The 23,190-nt window shown below is 42.0% G+C and overlaps 1 protein-coding gene across 7 annotated transcripts in view; it reads left to right on the plus strand.

Annotated features, from left to right (window-relative positions):
• The window catches only part of abca2 (ATP-binding cassette, sub-family A (ABC1), member 2), a 508,939-nt gene that overhangs the window by 148,899 nt on the left and 336,850 nt on the right, over window positions 1–23,190 (plus strand). For all 7 annotated transcript variants that reach the window (XM_059638365.1, XM_059638369.1, XM_059638363.1 and 4 more), the window contains 2 exons: window positions 3,318–3,429; window positions 17,654–17,817. In XM_059638365.1, the coding sequence (XP_059494348.1) occupies window positions 3,318–3,429; window positions 17,654–17,817 (276 nt within the window). The remainder of the gene's footprint in view (window positions 1–3,317; window positions 3,430–17,653; window positions 17,818–23,190) is intronic.

Raw genomic sequence — 23,190 nt, forward strand, 5'->3', positions numbered from 1 at the left:
GTAAAGACACTGTTTGTCTTGGTCACCAATTGGCTCCTCTTTATTTGTGGGTCATTATTTCTTCTCCTCATTTCACAAAAACTTTTACTTGATCATCAAACTTGGTCAGTTCTTGTTGCATTAGCCACTGGAGCATTGAATTTTACAGATGTGAGAGAATTTTCATCAGTCCTCAAGTGTCCTAACCTCCTTAATCTAACATAATGATTATATTAACATATTCAGCCATTGGGAGTGTATTCCTTGGGTGTGAATGTCATTTCAATATCTGTTCTGTTTTGACCAGAGTGGATAACTCCTACCTCCAAGACAAGCAAACTGTAATTGGTCTTCAACTTGGGATCACTGCCAAAAGTCCAACACTTATTGGACCTCATTGCGGGTCTGTCTTTATGTCTTTGATTCCCCATGGTAATCTGTACTTACAATACATGATTCCACTTAAATCTAACATAATGTGTTAGGTTTATTTTGTACCCACTATGGCTCAGCAGATTGTACTTTAAAATATACCGACAATGAAAGGCTAGTGAAGTAAAAAAATTGCTTTAAAATATTTTAGTTTAATCTAAGGTATTCCTGTCAGCTTCTGATTTCCAATAGAATGCAGGGACAATTCACAAATCTGAAATTAAAGGATCATTCCCATCTGAGCAAGTTTGTGGTGTCATTGATAGGGCACCTTGTTAGCACAAAGCGCACACGTACAACACAAATATTTGGAATTAAGAATTCACAGATGACCATGAACCCATTGTCGATTGTCAAAAAAAACCCCATCTTTCGCTAATTTCCTTTAAGGAAGGAAATGGCCATCCTTACATAGTCTGGCCTGCATGTGACTCCAGACCAAGAGCAATGTGGTTGACTCTTAACTGGCAGTTAGGGATGGGCAATAAATGCTGACCTGGCCAGGGGCACCCACATCCCATGAATGATTAAAAAATAAGCAGCAGCATCTTTGTACCCTTTCTCAAACCTGGCCCCATTCCAGGCAATAAGTTCCTTGTATACCATGCAGATACTTTGCTGTTTTGGAAAGCAGAGTTTCTGGAGGAGCCAGGATGGTCGTCTGGTTCGTGGCTGCATTGGTGGAATCCATGCCCCAACCCCGGCACTGCCTCCAGACTGTGCCTTGTCCTCCCGACATACAGGGTTCCACAGGTACCTCAACTTCCCACAGAAACAAATGGGTGGAAAGTTCCATAAAAGGAGCAGCCACCCTGGGGCTCACCTCCTCCCTGTCCTCAACATTGAAAGGAACAGAGAGAGTTTGTGCTCCTGGTGAGGCCAAGGGGAATCTCTCGGGCATGACGGAGGTTCTGCATAGGTGACTTGCCACCAATTACCAGGGTTTTATTCCAGAGTGGTAGTGAGACAGTAGCAGAGTCTTCAAAGAATTTTGACTGCTTAAATTTCTCAGTCAAATCAAAACAATTCTGCTGAATTGAAACAGCACTCCCAATTGAATCACGGAAATGAATGAGGAAAACTAACTGGATCTTGTGATCAAAGATGCGATATGACCTCTCAGCAAAAGAATTGTTTCAGTTCTGCAATTAAAAATAATTTTGATGCTATCCCCAAATGGCCAGGAAGACTCCAATTCTCTTACTTTTGCTAGGAAAGCCGTGTAATGGCTGAATATGTTACAATAATTATTAACAGTAAGATAGCAGTTTTGAATGCAAGAGATGTGTAAAAATTTCTCACTCTTGTATTTTCTTCTTCCATTATGATCATAGTGGCTTTTTAAAATTTATGTTACTGGGACAGAGTGTTTCTGTCTGCTTCAGTATGGTGGAATGTAGTGGGTTTATGGAATTGAGATAACTTAATGTTTGCAGCTGCACTAATATTCAGTTGATAACTCTTCCATTTAATTCTCCATTTTCTGAAATGAAGAATGAGGGGTGAACAAAATGCTCCTGCTAATGGATTTGGGAATGTGAAGGGAATTACGTAGACAGGGTTTCAGTGTTCCGGGTATGAGGTCAAAGCGTCATCTGGTGAAACTAATAAGATGGCAACCAATTTCAAAAAAAAATTCAAAGATTTATTACTTCCTTAGATCTGAGATCATCCTTCACGAGTAACTTTCACAGGAAGATAATTTGTTACCAGTCAATATTGATCTCTTTTTAGTTAATAGCTCATTGGGGGTAATTTAACCAGCTATATTGTTTTTTCTTTTCTCGCCTCAGATCAAATTTTAGAATCTTTTTCTCACTCCCTTCAACAACTTTAAGTTGCCAAACTAGGTAACATCTTCCCAGTCTTCCCACTCTTGAAGTACTTTCACCCTCCCAACTGTAGCATCGTTGTGAAGGAAGTTGTCTTCACATTGACACTGTTGTTACAGTGTAACTTCAGCCTGAATCCCTCTGCAGGAGTCTGGCTAATGTAAAGAAGAAAACAGAGTGGGACATTATTGGAAGAAGACACCTTAAGCACTCTCCACATCAGAATGTGTCTGGATACTGGCACACATGCTCAACTGCATGGAATTACAGGGAAATTACAATGCAGATTTTTTTAGCCTGTTAATCTGTTTTGCAGATCATTCCCCACCTGGGCATTAGTTTCTGCCCAATTTCCCCTTTCTTGATATTTTACTGGTTTCTAAACTGTGCTTTAAATTTGACTGTTTCTAGTTTCATCATAACTTTGATAGTGCATTCAACACAATGACTTACTTCCAACATAGAGCAACTCTAAGTATGCATTATAAATAGGTGAGAAAATTTTACTCTCGACCCTGACTCACCATTGAAGACCGACAGGGATTTGAACATTAGAACGATGTTGATTTGTTTTGTACCTTGGAACACGTTTAGAAGGGATATGGGTGCCTATTTTTACTGACTTCGTTGGACAAAGATATGTCACCTCGTGAAAGTTTACTCTTGCCTTTGTTCCATGTTGTTTTGTGAATTTGTGGGATATCAAATTCTAATTTTGTGTTAAACAAGACTGGCCTCAGCAAATGATGAGTGTGAGTAATGCTGGGCAAAGCTAATATATCATTTGCTGTTGGGGCCCCCAGGGGGTGGGAATTTGTAAATTTGTGTTGTATGACTATCTCAGTTCTGAGTAGATTTGTAATGATTTCTAACTAGGAAAAAAAATGTAAATATTACGCTGCCAAATGCCACCAGGACCTTTGACCTCAAACCTGCACTCTCTGACCTTTATAGTGAGTTTTATTAATTGCATGAAGGAGGTGACCTTACTCTGCTGTCGCTTTAACTGCTGTTTGAACTGTACCCTTTTCCTCCTCCCCTTGCTCCCGTCTCTTTACTACTGTCTCCCTTCAGCATTCTATACAGCCGCACCATTGACATCTGCTGGGATACTCCCTGTGATGCAGTCACTGTGTCCAGAAGGCCAGAGGGATGAATTTGGATTCCTGCAGTACTCCAACTCCACGTAAGTCAAAAGTAAATTGTCCGCTGCAAGATTGTTGCACATCTGCAGCATTAATACCAATGACGTTGCTTGAAAAAAATTGCATTCCCTGTTTTTTTTTAAATGAAAACATTTCCTTAGAATTAGAATTTTGTGTCTTAAGCCAACGTTGATTACTAGGAAACTGCTAGGGAGGTGTGTAATAACATCTCCAAACAGGTTAATTAGAAAAATAGGTTTTAAAAAAAAACCCTCTTGTGGCACAGTGGCGGTGGTGTCCCTGCCATGTGTCAGGGAGGCCTGGATTTAAACCCCACCTCCTCCAGAGGTGTGTAATAACATCTTTGAACAGGTTGATTAGGAGAATAGGTTAATCAAATAAAAGTGGGCCCCCTTGTGGCACAGTGATAGTGTCCCTGCTCTGGACCAGGGAGGCCCGGATTCAAGTCCCACCTGGTCTGGAGGTAGTAATAACTTCCATGAACAGGCTGGTTAGAAAAGTAAGAACACTGATGACTCAACAGACAAAAGATCCACTGTGCAACAATGCTTGGGGTGGGAAGGATAGAAAACAGCATTGTGCCAATGTCTAAAGAGATACGGATTATGCTATTGTAATGTCAATAATTCATATGTAAAATGTATTCATTGAAGGTATACTGCAGGTTGAGGTGGAGTTACATTTGTTTAACTCTGCAGCCTGCTGATTCATGTATTGCTCTGCGCTGTGTTGATTTGGAACTCCCAAACCAGTGGGACTGTTGATATAATTTGCATAATATTTATGAAACTTTTGAAAGTCAAGTAAAGGAGGTCCACATTGCATGCCAGTTTACAGTCATAGAATTCCTATAGTGTACAAACAGCGTGTTCAGCCCTTCGAGTCCACACTCGCCCTTCGAAGACCATCCCACCCAGATTCATCCTCCTACCCTGTCCCTGTAACCCTGCATTTTCCACAGCTAACACACCTAGCCTGCACATCCCTGGACACTATATAGGCAATTTAGCCAGGCCAGTTCACCAAACCTGCACAACTTAAGCGGTGGGAGGAAACCAGAGCACTCAGAAGAAACCCACGCAGACATGGGGAGAATGCGTGGTGTTTGCACAGTCAGTCATCCCAGGCTGGACTTGTACCCGGGTCCCTAGCACTGAGAGGCAGCAGCGCTAAGCACTGAGGCACCGTGCTGTCCAGTTTCGGGCACCACCCAGATGAACTGAGAGTGTACTTTAATTAACGGTTGAAGATTTTTATTTTGGATTCATGATTTCATCAGGGTTTTTTGTCCATATCAAGTTCAATGTATAATCTGATTGAGGTTTTGTTTGGAGTATGTAGGGTTAAAATGGTTTTGTTTTTGTGATGATCAATTCTGTGCTGCTAAGCCGTATTCCATTCTGTTAATCATTCCACACAAGCCATTTTGTTTTTCTCCTGCATTCTCTGCCTAAGGTGACACTCTCTGCCATTACATTCATTCTGTGACATAACATCATGTTGCTTTTGCAAATTCTCAAGGATGAGAATTAATATTTGTTCCACTGGGGTGGGGAGGGGGTGTGTGGGGAAAGCGACCTTCCTTTAGTGAAGTTTGTCAGGCTGCATTGAGATGTCTATCTGGACTGAATCACAGTAGTGACTTAAGGGCATCTCTGAGTTGATGGTTTCGTGAAAATTGATTGTGTTAAAATCCACATTTGTAATGTGGAGTCCACGGGGCTGGTATTTATCTCACTGCTCTCTCATTTTCTGGTGAGGACAGAGGGGACATTGAGACAAAGCCCATCATCCTGCCACACCAAGTAAGGGAATGGTACCTCATCCATTGTTTTTTATTTGGGGCAAGCCAGTGTTGCTGTCCAGGGCAGTATACCTAATTTCCCACAACAAGGTGATGGGGAGCTGCAACTTAACTGCAACAGAGGGGCTCACAAACCCATTTCAGAGGGCAGTTAAGAGTCGACCACATCTCATACAGGCTGCTGGAGGGAAGAAAGACAGATTGCCTTCCCTATAAAACATTACTGAGCCAGATGGGTTTTTAACGACAATCTGATAGTTTCATGGGCATCAGTGCTGATGCTAACTTTTTAATTTCAGAATGATTTAATTAAGATGAATTTAAGTATTCCAGCTGCTGTGGAGAGCTTGGCCGTCTGGAATCGTTAGATGTCTGGATTTCCTGTAATACGGCCGCTGTGCTTCCATATTGAACCTTGAGATCTGAACTGGCATCCGGTGTGCTTCATCAGGCAGGAGTAGGGGCTGTCTCTTACCGTTATCCATCTGATAAACAGACCTTCTTTACATTTGTTATCCATGTCCACCGTTGGTGTATGTTCTGCTGCATTTAACAAATCAATGGAACTGACTTTTTCAGCACTCTTTTGCAAATTCAACACAATGATTATACCAAATGTGAAACTAGTAGAGGGAATGTTGGAGAACCTCAGCAGGCCTGGCAGTATCTGTGGAGAGACATACAGTTACATTTACAGTCCAATATCACGCTTGTTCGAGATTTGAGCATTTTCTCGGCTTTTCTCTCCTCAGATACTGCCGTACCTGATGAGTTTCTTCAGCAGTCTGAGTTTTCTTCAGGTTTGCAGCATCTACAATACTTTATTTTTATTAGCACGTCAAATGACTAGTTTGGCTAACTCTGATCTGTTAAATAACATGACACTTAAGTATTTGCCATACATTGATGTCTTGACTAACACAAGATATTACCTATTGTAGAAATAGGCCTGTAGAATGAAGATTGAAGTGATGATAATTCTGTCGAAAGTATTGGAGACATCACCTTGAAGCTTCCATTTTTTTTAGATTCCCTACAGTGTGGAAACAGGCCCTTCGGCCCAACAAGTCCACACTGCCCCTTGCAGCATCCCACCCAGACCCATCCCCCTATAATCCACACACCCCTGAAGACTACGGGCAATTTAGCATGGCCAATCCACCTAGCCTGCACATCTTTGGACTGTGGGAGGAAACCGAAGCACCTGGCAGAAACCCATGCAGACACGGGGAGAATGTGCAAACTCTGCACGGACAGTCGCCCGAGGCTGGAATCAAACCCGGGTTCAAAGATTCAGCTCACAGCATTCATTTCAGTAACACCCCTGGCATTGCCAGCAGTGTTTCTTGAATTATTCAAATTTTTAATGAAAGCTTTTGAAAAATCAGTTCACACAGACAGGATATCAAAAGGCATTAGCTTTTTCATTTTTATTTCTGCGCATAGTAATTTTCTCAGGTTTAATAAGTCAGACCAGTTGCGTGGTGGAACATTTTCTCCCTATCACCTGGAATGATCACAGGTCATAACTCACAGGCACAGGCTGCAGGTTACAAAAATAGGTAAAGTGGGATACAGAAAGTTTAAAGAGAGATATTGATAGCTTAATTAAGTGGGGAGAAAAGTTGGCAAATGGACTACGTTCTGGAAAAAAAAATGAAGTTATTCATTTTGGAAGGGAAAACAAAAGAACAGAATGTAATATAACTGGAAAGATACTGCAGAGAGGTACAACACAAAGAGACTTGGTGGTACTTTGTGCTGCTTCCAATGTTTCATGCACACAGATGCAGCACATAATCAGGAAGGCTAATGTAGGAGCAGATTACTGCAGATGCTGGAGTCTGAACTGAAAACAAAAGATGTTGAAATCACAGCGGGTCAGACAGCATCCATGGAGAGAGAACAAGCTACCGTTTTGTGTTTCAATGACTCTTCATTAGAGCTGACATAAAGTGTAAAGGGAGTAGCGTTTCTTGTGGGATTGGTGATGGAGGAGAAAGAATGTTGCTGGCTGGGTCACCATTTGTTACCTAAACCCTAATTGCCGTTGAGAAGGTGGTGTTGAGATGCTTTTTTGAACTGCTCCGGTCCACGTCGTGTTGGTACATCCACAACGCTGTTGGGGAGGGAGTTCCATGACTTTGACCAGAATTGCTAATTAGACTGTTCAGCCCACCTTGTGTACACTGGCTAAGTATTATTACTTGACGTCTTTTTCTCAAAACCGTGAGTAGGATTTTCATGGAAAAAAAATCATCTATTATCCTCTCAAATGACTCAATTGAATCTGCCTCCAACAAATTTCTAGGCAGACCTAAACTACCCATTGAGTGAACAGGCTTATTTCTCACATCACATTTGCTTCTTTTGCAAATTATGAGAGAAGGCAGCTTCTCCCTATCTTCTCTGCCCAGCCCCCTCATGTTTTTGAAAACTTCACTCAGATCTCCTTTTAGTAGTCTTCTCTCCAAGGAGAACAGTCCTAACTTGTCCACTAATTCCTCATAACTGAAGTTTCTCATTTTCATAAACCTCTTTTGCATTCTCCCCACTGTGTTCATGTCATTCTAAAGTGTGGTGCCCAGAATTGTAAAATATGGTCCAGCTAATGTCTAACTAATGTCTTACACAAGTTCAGCATAACCTTCTTCCATAAGATACACGTTTCAAAATGTGATCAGGATGAACTTCACACACCTTAGTTGTTTTCATACCTTGGCATACTTCCTTAGGAGGGTTGGAGGCTAATTAATAGTATTGGCAGGAAATGATGAATTCTTCCATATCTGAACCACCTTTATGCCTGTTAATTAAGAGCCTAGCTAGTACCTGTTTGCTGTGACTTCACAACAGAAGATGTTATAGCAGTTCTGAGAATGTACTTGATTTACATCGTAAGTGCAGTGATGGTGCACTTATTTGTTTAGATTAGATTTAGATTCCCTACAGTGTGGAAACAGGCCCTTTGGCCCAACAAGTCCACACCGCCCCTGGAAGCATCCCACCCAGACCCATCCCCCTATAACCCACACACCCCTGAACACTACAGGCAATTTAGCATGGCCAATCCGCCTAACCTGCATATCTTTGGACTGTGGGCGGAAACCGGAGCACCCGGAGGAAACCCACGCAGACAGTCACCCGAGGCGGGAATCGAACCCAGGTCCCTGACGCTGAGAGGCTGCAATGCTAACCACTGAGCCACCATGCCGCCCTTATGTTAGTGATAGTGTCCTAGGTGCTCTCTGCACTTACAGGTTCAAACAGGAGTATTCATTGACGGGAGGTAGCCCATTGAATTATACAGTTGAACAGAAAGGGAATGTTAAGTGGCATCATCTTTTAAACCTTCTGTTAAGTGCCTACGAGTGATTAAAGCAACACTAAGTCATAGCACTTTGTATGCATTAGACAGCAGATGTTTGTTACCAGATGGACTCTCTTTCAGAATTACCCTCTTTTCTATGAATTTGTTTTTGCTGTTTCTCACTTCATGCAGCTTCATTGTCTTGTGAGCTGGGGAAGTAATTTGTCATTGGAATGGTTTAGAAATTAAGCCATTACACAATTCCCTCAAGTGCTTGTGGTTTCGCTGTAATATTAAGATCAGCACTTGTTTGTAAGCTGTTTAGTGAGTATTGGTTTTAGGGGAATAGTGCTCAAAAGTGACTGAGCTGCCAATCAACAGTAAGTCAGCAAGTTGAAGCTTTCAATATCTCGAGAAATACTGGGCAGTTACAAAAATCATGAGTATTTTCCAAAGAATATTCAAGAATTACAGACCAATGCTATAGCCCGAAAATCTGCAGCTTTTTCTGTTTCTGTGACCTGGAATAGGTACGGAATGTTGATTTAACATCATAGAATCCCTACAATGCGTAAAGAAGCCATTCAACCCATTGAATCTGCACCAACCTTCCAAAGAGCATTCCATCCAGACCCAGACTCCCACCCTAACTCCATAACCTTGCATTAACTCTCAATAACCTAGCTAGTTGGCACATCCCTGGGCATTAAGGGTAGTTTAGTATGGCCAATCCACCTAATCTTTGCATCTTTGGACTGTGGGAGGGAACCAGAGCATCTGGCAGAAATCCATGCAGACCCATGGAGAATATGTAAACTCCATACAGACAGTTAGCCAAGGCTGGAATCAAACCTGGATCCACTGACGTACTGTCCCACTAAATAATGTTTTCCACTGCCTTCGATTGAAAGTAATGCCAGATTGGGTGAGAGTAGGGGGGATGAGGCTGCACAATGACAGAAGTAAAACTTGTTGTCTGATGGCTTTCACGTTCTTTTAAAGAGTATTTTTCACTCCAGTTTTACATTTTGATGGTTCTCTTGCTCTCCAGTTTCATTGGGCCCATGCCATTTGCCAAACATATGGTAGGCATTTAACTTGTGGTGTTTGACACATTCAGCTGCTCCATCTTTCCCCTCCATCTGTCCAACTATTCTTTCCTTTCACCATGCTGTGACTAGGCCTTTGTTAATAAACCGTGCATCAGTTTTCTTATCTATGCTGACAATAAAGTCAACTTCAGTCCTCATTACCACTTTGGCTCCTGAACCATCACCCTGCTATCCAATTGACTAATGGAAATCAAGTGCCTGATGTACAAAAGTCTCCATCCTGTCAATTTCAGCTTAGTTCCCTGCTAAACCTACCCAATTTCTAATTCATCTTCAGTAGCTTGCTCAGATTATGCACAGCCCAATTCTCCTTTTGACTTTAACCTGAACTTCAGACAAAATATCCAGTCATTGACAAGGCAACAAAGTGTGGAGCTGGATAAATACAGCAGGGAAAGCAGCATCTCAGGAGCACGAAAGCTGACGTTTCGGGCCTAGACCTTTCATCAGAGACCCTTCATCTGATGAAGAGTCTAGGCCCGAAATGTCAGCTTTTGTGCTCCTGAGATGCTGCTTGGCCTGCTGTGTTCATCCAGCTCCACACTTTGTTATCTTGGATTCTCCAGCATCTGCAGTCCCCATTATCATTGACAAGGTAGTTGGGTGCAGTCAGGTAGCCAACCCGGGAAAGATCTCAGAGGTATCTGCAGTGGCTTCCATGCATGTGTTGTTTACAAGGCTTCAATCAATACTGTAGGGAAATCGGCCTCACCCTCCTCATATTCCTACGACCTTATCCATTGCACCTCATCTCCCAACTCCTGGTCCCTTGTGTCCTGTGTGCCAAGCTATGGTGCTTTCATTTACCCACAATGTAGAATCAGTGAGCCCTATAGTGACAATAGAATGCATAAAACAGAATGGGTGTGGCAGTGTTCCAGAGCTTTTCTGACTGCAACTTCTAAACTTGTGACTTTCACAGGGGCCAGTATCCTGTCACTAATTTACATTTTATTTACATGTGGAAAGTCCTTGACACTGTTCTAGCTCCCTCAGAGCCAGCTCTGTGTGTCTGATTGTCCGACAGTTACGTTTTTATCTGTCAGCCAGGGCTGCCTGATAGGGCCAGATTAACAACTTGTCCTAGAAGGAGAAGGGCAGTCCATACATTTGAACATTTATGCAAGTAGACCTCAAGCAGCAAACCATCCTTCACTGTTACTAGGTCAAAATCCTGGAACTCCATTTCTAATAGCACTGTCGGTATACCTATAGCCCAGGCATAGCAGTTGTTCAAAATGGCAGCTCACCACAACCTTGTTCTGGACAATTAGGAGTAGGCAGTAAATACTGGCTGAGCCAGAAATATACATACACTATGAATGCAAAAGAAAGAAAACAAATAAACAGAGTAATTCAGAGCTAGTAGGAAATGTCGATGCTGGGGAATTTGTGGTAACAAGGTGTAGAGCTGGATGAACACAGCAGGCCAAGCACCATCAGAAGAGCAGGAAAGCTGACATTTTGGATGTGCACCCTTCTTTAAAAAGATTTTCTGAAGAAGGCTCCAGACCTGAAACGCCAGCTTTCCTGCTCCTCTGTTGGTGCTTGGCCTGCTGAGTTCATCGAGCTGTACATCTTGCTACATCTATAAACAGACAAATTTATTGATATTTTTCCACGTTCTTAGAAAAACAAAATGTCCTTTTATTACAGATCAGTTGTCGATTACAAGTGCCAATTGTCTGGCCTTTTCAAACTATCAATGGTAGAAACTGCAAACACTTGAAACCTCACTTTTTATTAATTAAATAATAATAAAAAATTAATGTTTATTAAGTAAACGTTGTAACATTGACAGAGGAGATCAGTGAGCCACAGCTGTCAATCATGAAATATTTTCCCTGTTGCTTAACTATTTCAGCGGTCTTATTGGAAGCCTGGCCTCAACCTCATTAACCCTGAGGGACATGAGAGACGGGGCATTGCTTGAAGTGGGGGCATGAAGGGAGACATTCCAAATTTTATTCATAGGGTTCTTTCATTCCGACTGTGGTTCACTATTCTTCTGAAGGACTGTGTACCCTGACCCTTTAAAAAGGTGGTCTAAAGCATTGAAAATTGCAGAAGCCTAGTGAAGTGATTGCCATGAGGTCAGCCAGCTGGACCTCAGAATGCCTTCCCTGATTGTGGCTGTTAACCTGGCCTTATCAAGTAGATCTGTCAGATGGGTATAAACAGGATTGTCAAACATCCTGTTCATTCTGAGAGCTGGCTCTGAGGAAGCTAGACCAGTGTCAATGACTTCCCATGTACAAGTAAAGGGTGATTTGGTGATGGGATACCAGCCTCAGAGGAGTTATTTCAGCTTGGAAATACTTAACGTGGCTGGATTCATTGCACAGTTTAGCGTAGAGGTTACAGGTTCATAACCTGAACCAGCATGCACCCTCAAAAAGGTAGAGAATTGGAAAGTCTGGGAATGTGCTTGTGAATCCCAGAAACCGATCCCAGTTTCTCATTTTTACCCCTCCACGTATCTCCTTGAGTCTATGAAAATACAGCCCATAGAGTAATTTGTGGTACAGGAGGAGGCCATTTTGCCCGTGAGCCTGAGTTCCCATAAAACAATGTATTCCTCTATCTTTGAAACCCTTATTACAATCTCAGTCGAGATCAGGAACTGAAGTTTTAGAAGAAGAGTTCAAAATTCCCAGCTATTTCTTGAGAAATTCTGAAGTGACATTTAGAAGCTACTTGCCAAACCTTGGGGATCATTCCAGAATTTATAGATTTTTTTTTAAAGATAATCACCAGTGCATCAACTATCTTAAACACTCTGGAATGTAGACCACCAGATCCCTGAGGAGTTTTAATTTCCAGCTCTGTTAACTTCTCCATCACAATATTCTTACCAATACTAATTTCCTTCAACTCCTTATTCTCCCTAGTGACCTGGATCTCTACTTCTGGGAGATTTCTTGCATCTTCCTCAGTGAAAACAGATTCAAAGTAGTAATTTTGCTTCTCTGTTCTCCATTATAAAGTTGTGCTGTAATGGACCCACATTCTGTTTAGTCAAGCGTTTTAGTTTAGATTAGATTACCCACAGTGTGGAAGCAGGCCCTTCGGCCCAACAAAACCACACCACCCATCCACCAACCCAGACCCATCCCCCTATAACCCACACACCCCTGAACACTATGGGCAATTTAGCATGGCCGATCCACCTAGCCTGCACATCTTTGGACTGTGGGAGGAAACCGGAGCATCCGGAGGAAACCCACGCAGACACGGCAAGAATGTACAAACACCACACAGAGAGTCGCCCGAGACTGGAATTGAACCCGGGTCCTTGGCGCTGTGAGGCTGCAGTGCTAACCGCTGAGTCACCGTGCCGCCCAAGGTTGTTTCCTTGTTGCATCCTTACAGAAGCTTTTACAGTCCATTATTGTGTGTTTGCTGGATTGTATTCATATTCTATTCTTCCTTTCCTTATCAGTTTCCTTGCCCTTGTTTGCTGCATTCTCGAGTTTCCCAATCCTCTGATGTACTACCATTTCTAGTAATTTTAATGTTGTAAGCACTTGATCAACCTTTAATTGCCCTGGTGAACTGATTTTTCTCAAGTCTTTGTACCTTGAAGAAATGTATAATTACTATAAGTCATGTAATAGTTTTTTAAAGACTCTCCATGGCCTAATTACAGCCATGCCTTTTAATGTGTTTTCCCAAACCACTTCAGCCAATTTGTGCCTGAAGCCTTCAAAACTTCCTTATTCAAATTGAATCTCCTTATTCAGGATTGAAATTTCTCACTTTTGCAGCAGGGCAAGCAAATCTCCATCTAAAGATATCAGTCCCAACCTTGTGAAGATGTCACAGCTTGTAAAATCTCCTCTACACCAGAACTGGTCCCAGTTCCTCAAACTGTGATGCCCTCGCTCCACATCAAGTTCTTACGCTTGCTAATATCGCTGGGAATAATCTTGCAGTTAGTGCTTTTGAAATCCTGCTTTTTAATAACCTTCATAACTGACTGAAATCTGCTTTCAGGACCTCGTCTGTCTTCCTGCTTGTTTCATTGCTACCATTGTGGACCACACCTCCTGCCTGATCTGCTTCCTGCAGAGGGATGTCCTGCAGTCCGTCTGTTATGCCCTTGACCCTGGCACCAGGGAGACAAGCTGCCTTGATCCTCGAGTCATGTTTAATGTATGATCCTGTGACCATGAAATCCCCCACGACTCTTGCTCTTCCATTCTTCTCCCTTCTCCCCATCTACATCTGAGTCAAATGTAGTGCTGTGAGTTCGACCCTGGCCCTGAGGAATCGTTGCGCCCACCAGTTTCCAAAATGGATTACTGATCAGCAAGCAAAACAAATTCAGGGAGGCTCCAGCACTACCTGCCTGTTTTCTTCAACTACCTGCTAGTCACGCATTTATTCTGTATCGATACGTTTCTAAGTTGTGATCTGACTACCTCCTGATAACATGTTATTTATGTAGCCCTCTACCTCAATGATATACAACAGGGACTCCAGATGTTGCAAAACCCAGATCTGAAGCTTGTGTAGTCACTGATGCTTGGCTGTAAAGGGCTGTGTTTGTCTGGAATACATGGTATGTCAATGATTTCACACATTTCACAAGATGTACGCTTGGCCGTTCTTAACTACCATGCTGTAACTCTCGAAATGAAGGATGCCTAGAAACGCCACTTCAACACCCCCACCTTGTTCATTGGCCAGCATCTCTGTCTCAGGCTTACTGCAGACCTCAGTGCAAGCTGGAAGAACATCACCTCATTTTCTGCTTGCGATCTGTAGCCTTCTCAACTCAATATCGTGTCAACACTTGTGGGTTTGAGGCACATTCTCCCATGTCCATACCCCAAGCCCCACTCACCAGGCCTTGTTATCACGTGGCCTGCTATGACACACAACCCATTGTTAGTCACTAACCGTCCCCATTAGCAGCCATTCTTTCTCCTAGGCTAACTGTTATCCACTCCTTTGTCCAACAGTGTTTCTCTCCACTTATTGTTTACTCTTTATCTCCTCCCCCCCACCCTATCTTTTTCACAAAAAACAACTTTTCCCAAGCAAACATCAGTCCTAAGGAAGGGTCATTGGACTCAAAATGTTAACTCTGATTTCTTCCCATAGCTATTGCTGGATCTGCTGAGCTTATCCAGCAATTTCTTATTTTGTTTCTTGAAACGATATGTTATCCTCAGAATTGATATAAACCTGCCATGAAAACTTGATAATTATTTCTCATAAAACAAAGAGAGAGAAAAATGACTCGAGACTTGAACACAAGCTAAGTACCTGGCTTTCTCTTTAAAGATTAGAAATGCTCACCAATTCTACTCACCAACAGGCTGCTTTCCTCTCCTACTAACTTCTTGCTGTGGAGAGTTTGTTTATTGCAATAAACTTTATTTAAGCATCACTTTCCCCTTCTGCCCAAAATTTCCAATTTGATAGAAATTCCCAGATGCTCACTCTGCCTGTGCCAGACAGTCTCTTGCTGGTTCCAGTTACACAGCTTATGGTGGCTGATTATAACTATATATTATACATCAAGGCAAATACAACCAAAATAGTTGTTATGAATTGATTTGGTGGTGCATCCAGCATATATATTGTCAATCTTGGTCACAAAGACCTTCAAATTCCCTCCTTCACGAATAATTTTAGCACCTCCTTTTCTAGGATTTAGCTCGCTCTGTAGGTGAGAGCGGTGCACAACCCACCCAAGCCTTACTGCAGTAATCTTTACTAAATGGTTTGCAGAACCCTTTTCGACTCTGGACAACGAACCGTGAATGTTAGTTCCAAGTAACAGAAACTGCTGCAGCACCAACCTTCCATAGCCCCACCCCTCTCCTCTCTCTTTATTTCCTTACTCCCTTCCACCTCCCCATTTCTGAAGAAGGGTCCTGACCCGAAACGACAACTTTCCTGCTACTGTACTGCCTGGCCTTCTGTGTTCCTCCTTCACCATACTGGGTGGTCTTTGCAGTACATGTATATTGTCCTATCCCAGCTCCAGCATCTACCTCCTTCCACTTGCTTATGCTGCACTACTGAGAACACCATCTGGTCTCAGATGGCCTTTTTATGTGTCCTGTCTTATGGGTTCCACCTGCTTTGGTCTCATGTGATGTTTTAGTTTCCAATACCCGTTTCAGTCTTAGTTTGCTTTGAAATTAGAAATGTCAGCTTTCTTTCTTAATTGCTCTGGTAATTTTGCTGTGTCTTAAAAATGACAAGCTGCCTTGATGAGGTGTCTCTCGTGCTCATCAATTTCATTGTTCTGCAGACCAGTGAGCATTGTTGATGGGGACCTTTATTAATGTTGATATTCGAAAAATATCAGAAAGCTGTGGTCAGTCTGACTATCTTGACAAGCTTCAGACTGGAACAACACCTGTCAGGCCAAGCACAAGAGATCTGAAAACTTCTCAATTCAAAAACCACTTCATGTTCTGCTTGACAGATTCTTCTCTGGGTAATATATTGCCCCTTAATCTAAAGGATGATTTAGATTTGTTGGCCTATGAGTTGAAAATTTGCTGTTAGCTCTTAAAACTGTATGTGTTCAACAGCTACAATGACCAGTTCAACAAGATACTGCCATTGTACTAATTGTCTGCAATGTCAGCCAGTTACAATCCCATCATCAATGCAATAATAAAAGCTTAACTTTTACATATAGATTGAAAATGACTCCCTCTCTAATTTTGGTTGAATTGTATTACATTGAATTTGTTTGCTTCCCCAAGTGCTTATCATGCTCTGGTTTTCTTAATTTCACACAAAATATGTCCACAATAGACCCTAGTGATTCCCATTTCATTTTTGCAACTGTATGGTTGCGTTTTTAGATTTTGGACAGATTAGCTGTAGTTCTGGCTTCACTTCAGCACTTCTGAAAACAGAAGAATTTGAAAGATGTTTCTAGAAGGGTAGCTGTGCAATTGTTGGGAAGGTTGCAGCATTGGAGCATATTATCAAGCCAAGCTGGAGTCACTCAGGCTGCCAGTTATTCATAATTTCCTGTTATGGATACAGCAGGATTTGTTCTTTCTGTTCATTCGCTGTTCCTCCCGCTGTTTTAAACCATCTCTTGTTTTTCTGAAACATTCGTAACTTGATTAATGACTTGAGGTTTAATTTACATATGCGATGAAACAAGAAATGAAATTTACTTTCTGGCGATTGACAGAACTGTACACTTATGAACTTCTGAAGGGAAGACATGTACTACCACTGGATGAGTAATTCAGAGGCTTGCCCTAATGTTCTTGAGGATAATTTGATCTGATTCATTTTTGTCACATGTACCTTAAAGTATGGCGAAAAGTCTCATTTTGCACGTGCTACAGGCAGATCATCATTTCCAAGAATGTACAGATCATAGGGTAATTAAACAGACAAGACATACAAAGTTACAGCTGCACTGGAGGTACACCAAGGCAAGGTCAACATTGAATTTGAAATTTGTGAGGTCCATTCGGCAGTTTAATAACACATGGGAAGAAGCTGTAGTTGAACCTACTGGAGCGTATGTTTAAGGTTTTGATTCTTCTGCCTGATGGGAAGGATTGGAAGATATTATAACTGGGGTGGTCTTTGATGATATGAGTTCAAATCCTACCAAGGCAGCTTGTGGAACTTAAATTCAGTTAATGAATTGATGTCAATAAGAATTATTGTGAGAACCTATCTGGTTCTCGAATGTTCTTTAATGAAGGGAGTCTGCCAACCTTTCCTGCAGAACCACAAGTGACTTCAAACCTAGAGCAACACACTCCAGCCTTAACTGCTCTGTGAAGTTACCTATAGAGGTGCTCCATTCAAAGGGAATTAGAGATGGGGAACAAATGCTGGCATTTATCTGCATCACCCTTACTCCACGAAAGAATAAGGAAGAATTAACCTCCAAGGCATTCCTTTTAAAGGCAGGAAAGTTGGTGTGAGTATTTCACCGAGCCCATGTGCATTGGAGTTTGTGTCCATTCTTATTTTGTACATTTTCACCTTGATTGCTACTTTTTTTTTTGAAGCGTCACCCAACTCCTTGAGCGAATCAATGAGGTTGTGGAAGAGAGCAATCTGTTCGACCCTGATCGTCGAGGTCTTGAAGAAGAGTTGGAGTCACTAAGACGTCATCTGGAATCGATGAATAATGATCCGAGCTCAGTGGAGAACCACTTTAACAGCAGTAAAGGTAAAACAAAAAGGCACTTGTCTAGTAGAGATGATCTCTTAGATGTAAAATGTGAGAGCTGTAGGAGGGGAGATGGGGCACACAATGGTGCAAAGTCATTTTTTTTTCTTTATTCATTTACGGGATGAGGGCATTGCTGATGAGGCAGCACTTATTGCCCATCATTAATTGCCCAGAGGGCAGTTCAGAGTCACTCACATTGCTATGGGTCTGGAGTCGCAAGTAAGGATGGCAATTTCCTTCTCTGAAGGACATTGGTGAACCAGATGGGCTTTTCTGACAATTGGCAATGGATTCGTGATCATCATTAGATTCTTGATTCCAGATATTAATTGAATTCAAATTCTACCATCTGCTGTGGCAGGATTCAAAACTGGTTCCCCAGAGTTTTATCTGGTTCTCTGAATTAACAGTCTAGCGATAATACCACTATGCAATTGCCTCCCCAAGATGCTTCAAGTAATTGTGCGATTTCATTGATTTATGACTCTTGGAGAAAAGCACGAAAGAAATGAACTCACAAAATGCGATATAAAATAGGCAAGCACCTCTCAAACAAATAATCATTTTTACATTCATTTTGTCACAAGTCTTATGTTCCCTCCATTGCACCTTTGAATGAGGATACTGTATATACCCATGTGAAAGTTGACTTTTCGAGAGTAAATGTTTTAGACAAAAGATAGGGGTTTGATTTCTTTTTTAATTTGAGCAGTGCACTGGGGAGTTGAAACCCCAGGGGTCTTTTGGTTTACTCAGAATGACTTTGGTTGCTGGCCATGGTCCTGAATCCTGTAGAACTGCTTTCCCAAGCTATCCACTGGCATTTCCAATGTTTAAATGATTGCAATATCTTGCCCCCAAAACTAGTGCAAGGCAATGGGGAAATGAAGGTTTTTGATGCCAAAAGTCAGGGATTGATTTAAGCACACGATATCTGTGGGAATTTGCAGATCTACTGAGTAAAGGAAATGTTGATGTTAAGTAAAACTAAGCCAATGTATAACTGTTTCCTTGTATGAACCTGTGATTGACTGGTATTACAATATCACTTAACACTGACACAAGGGCTGGAATGCCTTTAAGAAGGGCAGATTTTTCTTCGAAGCTCTACTGTTACGTATTTCATCAGTTACTTCCTTCCAAACCGAGGCTTTACTTTATGTGAAAACTTAAAGAACTGCAGATGCTGTAAATCAGGAACAAAAACAGAAACAGAAACTGCTGGAAAAGCTCAGCAGGTCTGGCAGTGTCTGTGAAGAAAAATCCAGAATTAATGTCTTGGGTCCGGTGAGGTTGTGAAAGAGAGCAATCTGCTCAATCCTGATTGACGCGGTCTTGAGGAAGGTTCTGAGGAAGGGTCACCAGACCCGAAACGTTAACTCTGAAGTTTTCTCAACAGATGCTGCCAGACCAGCTGAATTTTTCCAACAACTCCTGTTTTTTGTTCTTTTCTTTGTGTGAGGGTTTAATATTCAGAATAAAACCTCTCCATGTTGATCAGCACATTGGACGTCTCAGTCATGTGCAGTCTGGCTTCCTGCTTCTAAATGTCTAGTTTGAGGGGCTTGGTGTTAGTGTTAGAGTCTGACCAGACCAACAATCCTATCCATTAAAGATAACACTGATGTGTACCAAAACCCTAAACGGGCCGGGAAGTGTTGGGGGTGGGGTCTGAACTCAAAAGGCCATTCTTTTGATGTTCTTATCCTGTGCAGGCCTTTGTGATAAGCTGTCTGATGTTTGTTTATTCTCCCCTGGTTTTGTGGAAAGATCACCTGGGCAGATAGCGCCTGGGCTACTGTGTGTTGTATCTCTTTTTTGATGTTTTTAATGAGTAGCTGGTAGCACTCTGACCCCAGGAGAACTACATTGACGTCTGTAATGGAATGATAGACATTGATAATACCTGGCTCCCAATCTTGTGTGTGACGGTCCTCCGGAGTGACAGTCTCACAATTTTAACTCACTCATAGGTGTGTGAAGCTTTGAGTAAATCATGATACCTACCCTGCCAGATTGCAACTGGTTGTTCAGTCTCTTGTGGCACTGGAGCAGTTCTTTTGAGCCACCCCTAGGGAGCTGCCTTACAGACCTATGAGCGTTGACCTCCACAGCAACATCTGTCCAGGCTGTCATTGTTAGATAGAATGGCCTCTTATTTGTATCCTCATGAAAGGAACTTCCCTTCTCCGCTGGACAGCCTTCAAGGGGATCCTCAAAGGGGGTGTCGCTAAATCATGGCACTGCACTTTGCTGGATCTCTGACATCTTCCAGGGCGAATGGGTAATAAGCAGAGGCTACAGAGTGCCACTCAGTCACAGACAGCAATGTGCTCTGCCCAGGTGCCTTTTCAATATGGTGCTCAGATTTTTTTGGACCCTGGAAGGTCTAAATGAGTCTCTGAACCTCCTATCCAATTCATTTTATCCAGGCAAGTATGTGAAATAAACTGAGAATAACATGATCGTGGGAAACCCCAACTTGCCATTGAGTGGAAGTCCCTCCTGCTTTTATACTCAGCTCGACGCATTGACTGCGAAAATAGGAAGATTCTCTCTACTGGATAATAATGAAATTTTATTTGTGGCAGAAAAAGACAGTACGCCATCTGAGTCTTTTTTAAATTCAAACTATTTATCAACTGAACCTTTTATTACACACCTCTGGAAATTTTCTTACAGACCTCTGGAGTGGGTGTGACCTGAACCTGGGCTAGTAGTGGGTCACTACCACTATCACCAGAGGACCCCCAACATTTTAATTTGTATAAAGAGATTGCAGGTAATTGAAGAAGGGTTACTGGACCCGAAATGTTGACTCTGCTCTCTCTCCACAGATGCTGCCAGACCTGCTGAGCTTTTTCAGTAATTTTTGATTTTGTTTCTGATATTCAGCATTTGTCGTTCTTCAGTTTTTGTTTTGCAGATAATCTGCCTACCCTCTCCTATCTTTAAACATACCTGCAACTGGTTAATAGCATCTGTTTCAATGGCCTTCACTATAACTTGTTCCAGTTGAATGTGCCATTACAGTAGCTGTTACATGAAATCTCTTCTGGTCTGCAGCAGTGGAACACCATGTTTATAATCAGTGAAACTGAGAATAACGTAGTTTTCATTGGGGTATCCTTTTTCACCGGGAACTGAGTACAGCGGATGTAATTTTGCTGTTGTGTTCTCTGAAGTTGATAGTTCTGAGACAAGTGGAAATTTGATGAGCAGTTGCATTACAATGGAGAGATTGTAACCCTTTTCAATGGCTAGTCATGTTCATCTTGCATTCTGGTTCAGTACCAGCTAAGGAAAGAGATGACCGGGCAGGGGAATGGTAAAGTTACTGCTTGAACAGTAGCGATGATTATTCAGTATTTTTGCTTCAAATACGTTTGATTTCATCAAGTTACTTGACTGCAATCAACCTGGGCCTATTTTATGAGTTACTTTTCATGCGCAAGCCTGTAAGGGATGAGACCACTGAAAAGCAATTTGTTTATTTCTCTTGCCACTCTCCTGAACATCGGTCTTTTCGTTCTTTGTAATGCTTTTATCGCTGTTGTAGATTCGAAGAAACTTACAGCTCAAAGGAGGCTGTTTAATCTGCCAAACCTATTCTGGATTGTTGAAAGAGTTGCTGCACTGAGTTACATGACCTTAACTCTGGGCCCTTATCTTTGAGTGCCTATCTTACTCCTCTTTTATAAAAAGAGTTATTTGTGGAATCACCTTCTTTCACCTTTACAGTTGTCTCCTGCACCTTTCTTTATTTTCCTGACTGTTGACTGAACCTTCCTCCTGATGCTTGTCAGAAGTGCCCTTTTATTTTGTTTCATTACAACTTTTATTTGCCTTGTTATCCAGGTGTATTGGCTTCGGGCACACACCCTTCAGCAAGTTTCTTTCTTGAATGTTCTCCATTGTTCCCGAGAAGGTTCACTCGATTAATTCCAGAGATGAAAGACTAGCCTTGTGAGGATTGATTGAGCAGTTTAGGCCTGTACTCACTGGAGTTTAGAAAGATGAGAGGAGTTCAAATGGAGGTATATGGGATACTGAAGAGAATTGACTAAGTAGACGCAGAGCAGATGTTTCCCTTGTTGGGTAGTCTAGAATGAGAATTTTTTTTCAGAACATAAACGAGGAGGAATTATTTCTGTTAGAATGTCACGAATCTATGGGATTCACTAACCGCGAATGTAGTGGTTACTGAGACACTAAAAGACATATTTGTAGCTAGTAACAGGTTAAAAGGTTATAGGAAGCAGGCAGGAAAATGGAATTAGGCCAAGATGAGATCACTATTATGTGGCAGAGCAGGCTCAATGGGCTGAATTACCTACTGCTGCTCCTAGTTCTTATGCTCAATAACTGCTTTACTTTGCAATCGTGTTTTCTGATCAGTCTATGTGACGTCCCTTCTAAAATCCTGATGTCACCTTTTCCACATTTGGACATAAAAATAACAAAGTGTGTCACTGAATGAACACAGCAGGCCAAGCAGCATCTTAGGAGCACAAAAGCTGACGTTTCACCAGCATCTGCAGTTCCCATTACCTCCCCACATTTGGACATGTCTACTTTTGATATTTTTATCTGTAAGTAATTTGTTCCATAAGACATAGGAGTGGAAGCAAGGCCATTCGGCCCATCATGTCCACTCCGCCATTTAAATCATGGCTGATGGGCATTTCAACTCCACTTCCCTGCACTCTGCCCGTAGCCCTTGATTCCTTGTGAGATCAAGAATTTATCAATCTCTGCCTTGAAGGCATCTAAAGTCCTGGCCTCCACTGCTTCTGTGGCAACGAATTCCACAAGCCCACCACTCTCTGGCTGAAGTGAAAAATCTTCTGAGTGAAAAAGAGATTTTCCTCAACACTTCCCTTATCCCTTTACCTCTTACCTTAAACCTATGACCCCATGGTTATTGACTCCTCCACTAATGGAGAATGTGCTTTCCTATCCACCCTCTCGGTGCCCCTCATAACCTTGAACATCTTCATCAAGTCCCCAAGAGGAACAAACTTGGCCTAATCAATGTTTCCTCATATCTCAGACCCTCTATTCCAGTAAATCTCCTGTTCCCTCCCTCACCTCCATTTCCAGCTGCAGTCACATCTATCCTATAACATGATGAAAGGGGAGATGATGGCCTATTGGTAGGTAGGCAGGGTATACTCTGGGCATTTTATTATCTTATACTCTGGACACCTGGGTTAGAATCCCACTGTGGCAGAAGTGAGTGTCTAATGATGACCATAAAAGCATAGTTGATTGTCAGAAAAACCCATCTGGCTGACGAATGTCCTTTAAGGAAGGGAACTGCTATCCTTACCAATCTACCTTACGTGTGACTCCAGACTTACAGCAACA

The sequence above is a fragment of the Stegostoma tigrinum genome, chromosome 29 (assembly GCF_030684315.1).
Source record: "Stegostoma tigrinum isolate sSteTig4 chromosome 29, sSteTig4.hap1, whole genome shotgun sequence".
Taxonomy (NCBI): domain Eukaryota; kingdom Metazoa; phylum Chordata; class Chondrichthyes; order Orectolobiformes; family Stegostomatidae; genus Stegostoma; species Stegostoma tigrinum.